This window comes from Poecilia reticulata, chromosome 7 (assembly GCF_904066995.2).
Source record: "Poecilia reticulata chromosome 7, P_reticulata-male-v2, whole genome shotgun sequence".
Taxonomy (NCBI): domain Eukaryota; kingdom Metazoa; phylum Chordata; class Actinopteri; order Cyprinodontiformes; family Poeciliidae; genus Poecilia; species Poecilia reticulata.
This window is the reverse complement of record NC_088836.1, coordinates 11,226,631-11,239,791: the sequence shown is the minus strand read 5'-3', so window position 1 is coordinate 11,239,791 and position 13,161 is coordinate 11,226,631. Positions and strand designations below refer to the sequence as shown.

General features: G+C 40.9%; 1 protein-coding gene across 10 annotated transcripts in view; it reads left to right on the top strand.

Moving 5' to 3' along the window:
* Nucleotides 1-8,654, top strand: part of ubr4 (ubiquitin protein ligase E3 component n-recognin 4) — a 48,148-nt gene extending 39,494 nt beyond the window's left edge. For all 10 annotated transcript variants that reach the window (XM_017305795.2, XM_017305793.2, XM_017305791.2 and 7 more), the window contains 20 exons: nucleotides 8-181; nucleotides 424-545; nucleotides 935-1,132; nucleotides 1,230-1,310; nucleotides 1,437-1,524; nucleotides 1,817-1,944; nucleotides 2,140-2,247; nucleotides 2,363-2,479; nucleotides 2,892-3,082; nucleotides 3,202-3,375; nucleotides 3,487-3,586; nucleotides 3,684-3,902; nucleotides 3,980-4,093; nucleotides 4,830-4,972; nucleotides 5,053-5,178; nucleotides 5,273-5,467; nucleotides 5,567-5,791; nucleotides 6,620-6,710; nucleotides 7,005-7,167; nucleotides 7,278-8,654. In XM_017305795.2, coding sequence (XP_017161284.2) covers nucleotides 8-181; nucleotides 424-545; nucleotides 935-1,132; nucleotides 1,230-1,310; nucleotides 1,437-1,524; nucleotides 1,817-1,944; nucleotides 2,140-2,247; nucleotides 2,363-2,479; nucleotides 2,892-3,082; nucleotides 3,202-3,375; nucleotides 3,487-3,586; nucleotides 3,684-3,902; nucleotides 3,980-4,093; nucleotides 4,830-4,972; nucleotides 5,053-5,178; nucleotides 5,273-5,467; nucleotides 5,567-5,791; nucleotides 6,620-6,710; nucleotides 7,005-7,167; nucleotides 7,278-7,342 — 2,822 coding nt within the window. In that variant the 3' untranslated portion in view covers nucleotides 7,343-8,654. The remainder of the gene's footprint in view (nucleotides 1-7; nucleotides 182-423; nucleotides 546-934; nucleotides 1,133-1,229; nucleotides 1,311-1,436; nucleotides 1,525-1,816; nucleotides 1,945-2,139; nucleotides 2,248-2,362; nucleotides 2,480-2,891; nucleotides 3,083-3,201; nucleotides 3,376-3,486; nucleotides 3,587-3,683; nucleotides 3,903-3,979; nucleotides 4,094-4,829; nucleotides 4,973-5,052; nucleotides 5,179-5,272; nucleotides 5,468-5,566; nucleotides 5,792-6,619; nucleotides 6,711-7,004; nucleotides 7,168-7,277) is intronic.
* Nucleotides 8,655-13,161: the final 4,507 nt, after the last annotated feature.

Sequence of the window (13,161 nt, the reverse complement as noted above, 5' to 3'; positions counted from 1 at the left end):
ACCGTAGGACTCCTGTCCTCTTTTGTGGAGGTGGAATCCATCAAGCGGCACTTCAAAAGCCGGCTGGTGGGCACCGTGTTGAACGGCTACTTGTGTCTGAGGAAGCTGGTGGTGCAGCGCACCAAGCTGATCGATGAAACTCAGGACATGCTGCTGGAGATGCTGGAGGACATGACGACAGGTCTGCTCAGACTCGACATCAACGGACCGAAAATTTACCCTCCCCACAAAATGTGTTACTATTCATGTTTTGATTGTGTTTTAAGTATAAAAGCATGGGATTTAACGCCTGTACATTCAACAATTTTAAGTTAATCAAATTGTTCTCCTTTATTCAAAAGACTGACCCCAAAATATGTATAAAGCAAACTTTTTTTTTTCACGTTCTGAACGTTAAAAATGGTTTTCCTGTTCTGCCGATAGGTACAGAGTCTGAAACCAAAGCCTTCATGGCGGTTTGCATCGAGACGGCAAAGCGGTACAACCTGGATGATTACAGAACACCTGTGTTCATTTTTGAGAGACTGTGCAGCATAATCTACCCGGTAAATTCACATTACCATTCGCTTATGAGCATAAATACAACTACCATAAACCTGAGATAAAATCTGGAATGTGATCATTTTTTTCCAAGTCTGGAAAAGTCAGGCCATCAGACTTTTTCTTTTTCCTTTGTCTGTGGTTTTGCAGATTTTGTTTTTTCAAGCTTCCTTTAGAAATATCTGTAATAAATTAAACATGACTTTACATATTTTATTTGTACTTTAAAAATGACTAGAAAATGCATGAGACCTCTGACAAAACTGATTAAGAGAAAAAAAATGCTATTTTTGACATGAAAAATGTGAGAAAATACACATTCCATAAACATAAAACATACTAGTTGAGTACATTGTTACAGTTGATGTGTTTTGATCTGTTGTTTCCCGTGTAGGAGGAGAACGAGGTGACAGAGTTCTTCGTGACCCTGGAAAAAGATCCTCAGCAGGAAGACTTCCTGCAGGGCCGCATGCCAGGAAACCCTTACAGCAGCAATGAGCCGGGCATCGGCCCTCTGATGAGGGACATCAAGAACAAGATCTGCCAGGACTGCGACCTTGTGGCGCTTCTTGAAGACGACAGTGGCATGGAGGTGAAGTTGGATTTTTTTTTTTTGTTTTTTATCAAGCTCTTCTGTTTATCAGAAGATTTAAAGTAAATTTATTTTGGCACCTCTCTGGTTTTCACAGCTTCTGGTCAACAACAAAATTATCAGCTTAGATCTTCCAGTGGCAGAAGTCTACAAGAAGGTGTGGTGCCCGACCAATGAGGTGAGACAATCTCCATTTGTCTCAGTTAATTACCAGTATACATATTACATATGTGAAGTTCGTGGTCTGAAATATTCCAGTAATATTATTTAATACCTTGACCCTGGTGGGTTTTTTCCCCCGAAGGGTGAGCCAATGAGGATCATTTATCGAATGAGAGGTCTGCTGGGAGACGCCACTGAGGAGTTCATAGAGTCTCTGGACTCAACCACTGGTTAGATTTTTATTTATTAACATCTCCTTTTCACAGTATGTTCCCGTGCACTCTTGTTTTATAATTTAATCCTGAATGCTAGGAACATTTATTTATAGCCCTGGTAAAAAAATATATATATATGTAAAAGCCTCTAAAGTTATCCTTTATTCCAGTGATGTAACCTAAAACAGAATAGTTGTTTTTTGTTGTTGTTTTTTTTTAATCCAACCTTTAATTTGAAAGTGGATCCGTGTGAACAGGTCAAACGTCCACTTTATTGTTCACAAATAAGGGAAACATTTGATTACAGATGAAGAGGAGGACGACGAAGAAGTGTACAAGATGGCAGGAGTCATGGCTCAGTGCGGAGGACTGGAGTGTATGCTCAACCGTCTGTCTGGGATCAAAGACTTTAAACAAGGACGACATCTGCTAACTGTAAGCCAAACCCGTTAGCTTAGCATTTAGCTGAAGCTCTTTAAGGCAGTGATGCATAAGAGTCTGAAAAATGAATAAAACTGATCACAACAGGGACTGTTTCAAATCATTTTTAGTGAAGTTAAACTTGCCAACTCAGTTGTGGTGTTGAATGTTTTAGCAGCTGAGTTGATTGTTGTGTTTTTGTTTCCTCAGGTGTTGCTGAAGTTGTTCAGTTACTGCGTGAAAGTAAAGATCAACCGGCAACAGCTGGTAAGGCCAGAGATGAACACACTCAACGTCATGCTGGGAACTCTAAACCTGGTACGTCTGACAGCAGATCATCTGGAAGCATAATCATTAAATCTAAATAGTTTGCCGTTTTTAAAGGCTGTTTTGTGAATATTTTTGAAACATCATGTTTTAAATGTTTTTGTAGGCGTTGGTAGCAGAACAGGAGAGTAAGGACAGCGGTGGAGCCTCCATAGCCGAACAAGTTCTGAGCATTATGGAGATCATTCTGGATGAAGCCAACGCAGAGATTTCAGAAGACAAGGTGAGATACAAAAGAGTCACCTGCCTCCATTTGCTTAAAAAACATGTTTATGTTCTTTGAATTGGAAATGTATAATCATAAATCCTTTAATATGCAATAAAGTTTGGCTCTAGGTGGTGGATACTGTATCCAGCTATGGGAAAATTTGAAATTCATTATTTACAATGTTAACGACATGATTTGATAGAATTCAAACTAAATTGTAGTTCTCTATGATTTTAGCAGAACATCTTCATTTCCACCTAAAACATTTTCTGCTGCGTTAAACAACAAAAATATTACTGGCACAGAATCTGAACCAACTTGCATAATTAGCTCATATATTTCTCTTCAACTTTAACATTGCATGAAGAAAAATTATAATTATAATAAATTAATTCTATGATGTAAAAACTGTCGTTTCCTTTTCCAGGGTAACCTTCTGCTCACAGGTGACAAAGACCAGCTTGTCATGCTGCTGGACCAGATCAACACTCCCTTTGTTCGCTCGAACCCCAGCGTGCTGCAGGGTCTGCTGCGCATCATCCCATTCCTCTCATTTGGTGAACTAGAGAAGATGAAGATTTTGGTGGAACGCTTCAAACCGTGCTGCAGCTTCGACAAGTGAGCAATGTGCCACTTTCACTGGGAGAAATACAAAAATTAAAAAGAAAACCATAAACTTGAACCACTCTTGTTTAGGTGACTTTTTGTAAACGTGACTTCTGTAATATTTCTCTAAGGTATGATGAGGAGCACAGTGCAGAAGACAAAGTGTTTTTGGATTGCTTCTGCAAAATTGCAGCTGGAATCAAAAACAACAGCAACGGCCACCAGCTGAAAGACCTCATTCTCCAGAAAGGAATCACTCAGAGTGCACTGGACTACATGAAGAAACATATCCCAAATGCCAAAAAGTAGGTCTCCTTCTACTGCAAATATCTGGAGATGGTCTTTTTTTTTTTAATTCAGGTTTCATTTAGTATCATCCTAAATCTTCAAAACAAAATTTTTGTTGCTTTCCTCAGTCTGGACGCAGATGTCTGGAAGAAGTTCCTCTCTAGACCGGCGCTACCCTTCATCCTCCGACTGCTTCGTGGTCTGGCTGTGCAGCATCCGCCGACACAGGTACACAAGACCAAATAAACCTCCAGTAACTCACTGACAAATACTTTTCCTTCCAATTTAACTGAATGTCTTTGTTTTGTTTTTTTTTTACGTCCAGGTGTTGATAGGAACAGATTCAATAACCAACTTGCACAAGCTGGAGCAGGTATCCAGTGACGAAGGCATTGGGACCCTGGCGGAGAACCTTCTGGAGGCTCTGCGGGAACACCGCGACGTCAACCTGAAGATTGAAGCGGCCCGCAGGGAAACCCGAGCCGAGAAGAAGCGCATGGCCATGGCCATGAGGCAGAAGGCTCTGGGAACGCTGGGCATGACGGTAGGCTCGGATATTAGTCCTGTTTAGGTTGTGTGGATCGTGTAGTTATGTTAAATCTCACCATGTTTGCCGTTCAGACCAACGAGAAGGGGCAGGTTGTCACAAAGACTTCACTTCTGAAGCAAATGGAGGAGCTGATTGAGGAGCCAGGTTTGACCTGCTGTATCTGCAGAGAGGGCTACAAGTTCCAGGTAACGAACACATCCAGCAGGTCGTCAATGCAACACAGTGAAATATGTAATGATGTGAGCAAACAAAACATTCACATACTAGTTGCTCTGCTAAGAACTATACATTGGGTTTAAAAAGATTTCTGTTGAGTCCTGCATCTTAATAGGTGGGATCCTGGAAGGTTACAAGACTTAAAGCTTTGGGAAAAGTTCACTGGGTCTGTTGGTGTGCAGGCTGGATAAAGACCTGAAATAATCCTCTTGGTTTATTAAAACCAAGCAGGTTTTTCCTCTGAGGCTGGATGCTTCATCAGCGTTTTTATGACTGACGAGCATGTTACATTGTGTCATTATTGCGATATTATGTGCACTGCCTTACAAAAGTATTTAGACCTGCTGAACCTTGTCGCATTTTATCACATTACACACCTAAATGTATTTTATTGGAGCTTTATGAGATGGACAAACACCAAGTAAAGCAAAGTGAAACATGAATGTTAAGCTATGAGAATATTTTTCTCACAGAGCAACTTAGTTTGGCGTTGGAATGGGCCATATTTTCACTCTCTAGATGTCGGAAAATTAGTAACGACATACAAATGATGACTCTACAAAGCAGAAAAAGTTCATTGGTTGTAAACACTATGCAAAGCACAATCTGGCATCTTTCTGCTCTTGGCTAAATGATCTGCTTGGCTCCTCTGAGCAGACAGCATAACAGCTTTCACTAAAATTTTCGCTTTTTCTTTCTCACTAGCCAACCAAAGTTTTGGGTATTTACACTTTCACAAAGCGTGTGGCCTTGGAGGAATTTGAAAACAAGCCTCGCAAGCAGCAGGGCTACAGCACCGTGTCCCACTTTAACATAGTCCACTACGACTGCCACCTGGCCGCCGTCAGGTAACCGCCTCCTCCGCTCTCACGCCTCGTCCGTTCTGATTTACTCCAACGCAAACGCCTAACGCCGTTCCTCCAATCAGGCTGGCTCGTGGGAGAGAAGAGTGGGACAGCGCTGCTCTCCAGAATGCCAACACCAAGTGCAACGGACTGCTGCCTGTCTGGGGGCCTCATGTGCCAGAATCAGCCTTTGCCACATGCTTAGCAAGGTGATACCCGACTCCATCTCACACTGAGGGATTAGATGTTTTTCTCCTTGAATCACAGCTTGATTGTTCTGGACTGACCGTGTTTACCACGCAGGCACAACACATATCTTCAGGAGTGCACGGGTCAGCGGGAGCCAACGTACCAACTCAACATCCACGACACCAAACTGCTGTTTCTGCGCTTCGCCACTGAGCAGTCGTTCAGCGTGGACACAGGAGGCGGGGGCCGCGAGAGCAACATCCACCTCATCCCTTACATCATCCACACAGTGCTCTACGTTCTCAACACGTACGTTTTACACCTCACAGCCAGACATCGCCTCGGTGTTTCTGCTGCCAGCTTCATGCCGGAAACAGCGAGTCTCATTTTACGCGTCTGTCTGTTCAGTACAAGGGCTACGTCCCGAGAAGAGAAGAATCTGCAGAGTTTCCAGGAGCAGCCGAGCGACAAATGGGTGGAGGGCTCTTATGAGGTCGAAGGACCTCATTATTTCACCATCCTGGCCATGCACATATTGCCCCCTGAACAGTGGAGGAGCTCACGGGTTTATTTCCTTCGAAGACTACTGGTCGCCGCACACGCACGCAAAGTTTCTGCTGTCTCCACAAACAAGTACGACACTCTCCCCTGTATCGGTCCAGTTTTTTTTTGTTTGTTTTTTGATGATGTGGTCTTGCATACTTGAGTCTGTCTTGTGTTTTGTTTCACTTCACAACGTGCACACAGGCTTAAAAACTCTTAAGTTCATGTATCTAAAATGAAGGCCTTGGAATGTCTTCAATTCATTTAAACAAAAACTAACTTGGCCTTAAACTTTTGTATTGACAGGACTACCTAATCATATATTCTATGTATACTTTTCTCTCATGAGATTTTTGGTTGAGACTACCGGTAACTCATTACTAACATACATTGACAAATATTAAGTAAAATATATTAAGTAAAATATATTAAACATACCCTTGTTATCTACCTAGCTAACTAGTTTGCTTTTTGGCGTCTATCATGGTTAAGTGCAATTTCATTGCCAGTGTTGATACGGGTCTTAAAATCCACTCATAATGGTCTTTAAGTAGCAACCTGCGCATGTGTTGGATGTGAGGTAATGGGAGGCGGGGCGAGACCTGTAGTTTTCCATTCTGTTGTGAGAGTAGCGCTTTAGCGCATGTTGTTCGTTATGGAGACCATTAAAGTGTGGATGCTAACATCAGTAGTGTAATTTTTGAGTCAACATTAAAAAGGTTTAGATTTGAGTTGGTGATAACTGCAGAAACTGCATTTGCTTATGTTACAGCCTTACTTCTAACATTGATTCACTATCTTGAAGACAAAGAACATTTATATGTCATACAGTTTTTCACACTTGTCTTAATCCTCTTCTTTATTTATTTATTTATTTATTTATTTATTTATTTATTTATTTTGTTGTTTAATTTCCAGACTCTCAGATAAAACACCAAAGGAATATGCAGTGTACCGCTCTCCTCTTCTCTTCTGGGGCTTGGTGGATCTCGTCTACGACATGTTTAGGGTAAATGTCCACTAATGTTTTAAAATCTGCTGAAAACAGCCATCTGCTGAAGTGTTGTTCTCTTCAGTTTGTCTTATTTCTTGCAGTAAAAGCTGTTAAAACATCAATGGAATGGCATTAAGATCAGCTTTGTTGTATTTTGATTTGTTTATCATACACTGATGTTTCACCCAAAATAAAAAAGGAGCATAAAGCATGAAAGAAAAACCTCATTCCTATATGAGCCAGTGTCCATCTATGATATGCTTCCTCATAACATGATCACAAATATTTTCTGTGCTCTTATGTTAACAGAAAGTACCTACCAGCAACACAGAGGGGGGCTGGTCCTTCTCGCTGGCAGAATATGTCCGCCACAACGACATGCCCATCTACGAGGCCTCTGAGCGGGTGCTTAGGGCCTTCCAGGATGAGCTCATGCCCGCCGAGTCCGTGTCTGAGTTTTTCGATGTTGTAGGTCAGTGGAAACGCATCCTGATTGATTTTAGAACTACAAAATTATTTGGACCAAGTAGGTCCCCTCCCCCCCAAGTGTTTCAAATTTGCAAACGTCTGTCTCTTTTCCAGGTCTCCTCTCTGAAATCCCAGAGCCAGACCTCTTCCTGCAGGAAGTGTTGAACTCATTTCCCTGAACCAACCACGAGTCACACCCCTCCAACGCCCGACAAAAATCCCGACAAATATAATCGATACAGCTACCAACTTGAAGAAAAGAAAAAAAAGAAGAAAAAACTGAGGTTTACACCCTGAGACACAAAGAATACATGCAGTTGGTCGACGCCATGCTTCCTACTTAACTCCCACACCCATATGACATCTCAGAATAAAATAAGCAAAACCTGTATGTAGTCTACAAAAACAAATTAAACACCTCTAACACCAAGACGCCGCTGTTTAAAGGGGAACGACACGCTAAAACAGAATTTACTCTGCCAAACTGAAACTGCTGAAGTCTTCATTTAAAGTCATGATCCTGTTTTTTTTTTTTAGCAAGCTCGAGTAAAAATGACCTTTTTAGAAATTTTGTGAATTTTCTGGTGTGCTCTCCTTGTCAGAAAGCTGAAAGTTTTCCTGTCTTTTTTTTTTTTCTGAGCAGGTTGGCAGCATTTTCACATTCAGACGTTGATCTTTTTGGTTGACAGTAAGAATTTGTGAATTCTGTTTTGGGGTGATTCGGCTTTTATTACCCCAACCTTGCGGTGCGATGTTAGAAGAACCGAAATACTTTTGGGATTTGACCCAGCTCATATTACGAGTGGCATTTGATTTTATCTTTTCCTTTTTTTGTTTTTGTTTGTTTTTTTGCTTTGAGTTGGTTTGTGGTCGGGGTTTTTTAAATCGACAGAGTGCTATAGTCTAACGGTTGCAGTGCCTGTCATTTTCCCTCTGCTGTTAAGTCTACATGTGGATTCTAACTGGAAATTTGAGTGATGGTCGGGAGAATAAAATTGTCTTAGGTTTGTTTTATCAACATCAGAAGCGAAACGGGATTTAAAAAAAAAAAAAGTTTTGATTTAATTTCTTCCATATAATTTCTGCCTTTTGAAGCAAGTCCATGAAAGATTCTACCTGCTGCAATGAGATGCCAGAAATGTCTAAAATGACAATAAAACATACTTGCATTACATGCTTAAACACTTTCCTCTTATGATTTTGTTTGGTTTTGCTTCCTTCATTTCTAAGGCCACGCTCCACTCTCGAATTTAGACTTTCAAACTCTCGGCGGTAACCGAAATTTACACGAAGTAAATCTCAGCATCTCGTTCACTTTCAGAAGACAGAAAACTCTGTCGCCGTTCTTCAGATCTAAATGCATGGTGTACACTTTCCCCAGTTCATCATTGATTTGCTTTTCCCAATGCTACAATGTTTAAACTATTGCTGAATGTCTGCTTTTTTTGAATTTAGCATATAATTAATAAAGCTGTAATACTTTCAGTCTGATTCAAGGGTAACCTCTTCTGTCTTGGCTGCTGTTTGCACATTTGGAAAGAAATCCTTTCATACTGGAGCTATGACATATAATGCACTGCACAAATATTTACACTCAAACATTTTCAATTTTTGTCAGATGATGAGGAATTAATTGTGACGCGGAACAGACTTTTTTTTTTTCTTTCTCAAAATTGCAAATAAAACACTAAAGTTTGCAGTTGTGACAAAATGTAGAAACATTCCAGGGGTAATGAATATTTATTTAGGCTCTGGGTGTTTTATTCTCTGCTTCTGGTGGCTTATTGCTGTGGAAAGATCATTTGAAGTTCTTCATGATTTTTTCTCAGTATTCTACATTTACTTATACTTACCTAAACATAATCTGAAATAATTTACGGATGTGGACAAACCATCATTACATTCAGCAACGTTTATGGGATCACATTTATTTAAATTAATACTTCTTGCGTATTTACTCCTATTTGTGCCCCCACAATAAAAGTCCAGTTAGTGAAAAGCTTTTTCAAACATCTGACAATCATACTGTTGCAAATAATCACAACTGAGAAGAATTTTTCTCTCTAGGTAGCCAACAACTGGGAAAATCACTCTTAGGCGTTTCCATTCATTTTAATTCAGTTTAATGTCTTGATATTGCGCCATTTCAAAGCTAATGTTTCCTCAGGACACTTTGCAAATGATGATCCCAACGTTGCATCTCTGGCGTGGTCTATTTCTACCTCTAGAGGGCGACACACCCCAACATGTATGATGAAGTCAAATATGACATTTGAAACTCAGATAAAATAAAAATGTAAACCTTTATCAGAATTAACTTTTCAAGATAATCTTAAACAGATTAAAGCTAACGCTCCCTAATGAGTACAAAAGACAGAATTGCACATGAGCTCATTTTGCACATTTTTTGGGGTTTTGGCAAAAATGTGTCCCATGCACAAAGACAACGTCTTGAAACATTCTGTAAAATAAAAATGACCCTTTTAATCAAAGGAATATGACTGTCAGTTTAAATCAAACAATCTTAATGACGCGGTCCACATTAAAGGACGCTTAAGGCAAAGAATGCACATTTGTGAACTACTAGTCACAGAGTTTTTTTTTTTTTTTTTTTTTTACAATTTACACCTAATAAGGTGAATAAACCTAAATGAAAAGAATATATTTTTAAAAAACACAGTTTTTCTCCCTGAGTGAAACATCTTCAAGACACTCCAAACAAAATCACCATTTAAAAAAAATATATGATCCATCATTTTGTCCATTCATGACTGGCAGCACAGCGGCATCACGTCCTGAGCGGGGGAAGCAGGGAGCAGCCTCATGACGTCCCTGGAGGCTGCGGTGAAGCCGTTCCGGAAAATGAAGAGTGTTTTAGTGGAGCAGAAGGAGACGGTCCTATCCCAGGCGTCCCGACTGCTCAGCTGGCTCTCCAGAGCATAGCAGAGCTGAGCTGCTTTGTTTTTGCACTTCCTTTCCAAAATGCTCATCTTACACAAGCTGAAAAGAAACAGCACTACGTTTTAGACATTTGGGTTTTATTTTTAAAACTCATCACAGGAATGGGTTGGAGTATTGAAAGCAGACTTCCAAAGGATGCTACTGCTTTGAGATTCTTATGGATTCCTCCCCATTTAAAAAAAATCAAATCTCCACCTTAATAAAATCTAAAATACGTTCTAGTTCTAGATCAATATCAAATCAAGCTGAACGTCCAGGAAATGAACTTACACCGTGCGCTGATCCCTCATGGCGGTGGCTCAGTCAGACGTTGGCTCAGGGCCTTCAAGGGGTTTTCAAGCTTATGATTTTGACCACCAAGGTTTTCCTCCTTTAAATACTTCTTCACGCCAACTTTTCCACTGATTTAATGTCATGCTGGTTCTCACCACATTTGTCCAATCACAACGCAACGCACTGACAATAGAAAGTGAATAAATTGGTCGGAACGATGATAAACAAAGGCCCCAATCTGGGAGGGGCCCTAAGGAACCTCTTGTGGCTCCAATGACGCCTTATTATAGGAAGGATGTTTGATGGGAATATGGAGGACAAACTTTTTCTTCATGTATTTTGTTTTACAAGTGTCTCTATTTACTAAAGTCTGACATGCAAGTTTTTAAAAGAGTATCTTTTTGGTGTTTAACTATCACATTACATGTATGTGTTTAAAGAAATACGGCCAGTAAATCTACACTATTCCCTTTAGTTGATTAATTGACCTCTAGCAAAGCAATTACTTACAAATCAGAAAAAACACCCAATTTTTCCTTTATTTATTTCTAAAAACCATCTTGATGAAGCACACTAGAAGACTTCTCAGCTCTCACACACACACACGCACACACACACTTGATCTTCTCATTTAACTTCTCGTCTCTATTTCATCCTCTCCAGTTCTCACGGTGGGCGCCTCTCATGCTTGATTGACCGACAAAAGCACTCGATCCATCCAGATGGTGTGCCTGGAAGCCCTGTTGACAGCCTTGCCTTCCTTGGTGTGTGTGTGTGTGTGTGTGTGGTTTAAAGGGTGGGTTGGTCACTCGGTCTTTGTTCCACGGGGCACACTTCCTTTGTGCAGCCTGCCTTGGAGTCATTAACACTGAAGTGTGGGAAGCCTGGGACCACAGCAGCTCCCACGTTCCACACAGGCAGGAAGGGAGCGTGTGACCGAGACGTGGCCAGCGGCAGGCTGATCAACCTGTGTGTGTGTGCGTGTGTGTGTGTGCCTGGCGTGTTGACGTGTGCTGAGAGCGGGAAAGCTAACATCTGGGGCATGCTTCTGACACTTCACTCTCTTCATATAGTCTGAAATACTGCTCATGTGAAAAACTTTAAGCTCAAAATGAGTTTTTGATGCAAATGTTTAACTTGCTCCCCTTTTTTCAAAGTAACATGAAAAGTAAAGGACTGAAGAGAAATAGCACTAACAGAAGAGTAAACTCTGGTAAGTGAAGGAGAAGAGCTGAAAGTGTTAGCTGAGTGTGACCTGTAAACGTCACAGTATATCGAAGTCTGATTCCAACATCAGTTTCTAAAAAAACAAAACTTGAAGATGCTTAACTGGAGACACAGTCGGATCACTGTCAGCAAAGACTTTTTACTATTTTGACAATGTCGTTGTGAAATTGTTTCTGTTTGTATTTTTTTTTTAAATCCCACCTTGCTGCAAGGAAAATGTCCCTAAAGGGACAATAATAACATATGTGCAGCTACATAACAAATAGGTCCTTTAGTTTTAATGGATTTACCACCAATATATAGGTCCTTCTTAAAAAATTTGCATATTGTGATAAAGTTCATTATTTTCCATAATGTAATGATAAAAATTAAACTGTCATATATTTTAGATTCATTGCACACCAACTGAAATATTTCAGGTCTTTTATTGTTTTAATAATGATTATTTTGGCATACAGATCATGAAAACCCAAAATCCCTGTCTGAAAAAATTAGCATATTTCATCCAACCAATTAAAGAAATGTGTTTTAATACCAAAAAAGTCAACCTTCAAATAATTTCTTCAGTTATGCATTCAATACTTGGTCGGGAATCGTTCTGCAGAAATGACTGCTGCAATGTGGCGTGGCATGGAGGCAATCAACCTGTGGTTCTGCTGAGGTGTTATGGAGGCCCAGGATGCTTTGATAGCCTTAAGCTCATACAGAGTTTTGGGTCTTGCGTCTCAACTTTCTCTTCACAATATCCCACAGATTCTCTATGGGGCTCAGGTCAGGAGAGTTGGCAGGCCAACAGTAATACCATGGTCAGTGGTTTTGACACTGAGCAGATGTCAGGTCGTGCTGAAAAATGAAATCTTTTGGAGCATGAAGTGCTCCAAAACCTCCTGATAGCTGCTGCATTGACCCTGCCCTTGATAAAACACAGTGGACCAACACCAGCAGCTGACATGGCTCCCCAGACCATCATTGACTGTGGCTACTTGACACTGGACTTCTGGCCTTCTGGCATTTCCTTCTCCCCAGTCTTCCTCCAGATTCTGGCACCTTGATTTCTAAATGACATGCAAAATTTGCTTTCATCCGAAAAAAGTACTTTGGACCACTGAGCAACAGTCCAGTGCTGCTTATCTGTAGCCCAGGTCAGACGCTTCTGCCGCTGTTTCTGGTTCAAAAGTGGCTTGACCTTTGACCTGGGGAACGCAGCACCTGTAGCCCATTTCCTGCACATGCCTGTGCACAGTGGCTCTGGATGTTTCTACTCCAGACTCCAGACACTGCTTCCCCCAAGGTCTGGAATCGGCCCTTCTCCACAATCTTCTTCAGGGTCCGGTCACCTCTTCTGGTTGTGCAGCATTTTCTGCCACACTTTTTCCTTCCCACTGAGGTGCCTTGATATAGCACTCTGGGAACAGCCTATTCTTTCAGAAATTTCTTTCTGTGTCTTACCCTCTTGCTTGAGGGCGTCAAAGATGGCCTTCTGGACAGCAGTCAGGTCAGCAGTCTTACCCATGGTTGCGGTTTTGAGTAATGAACC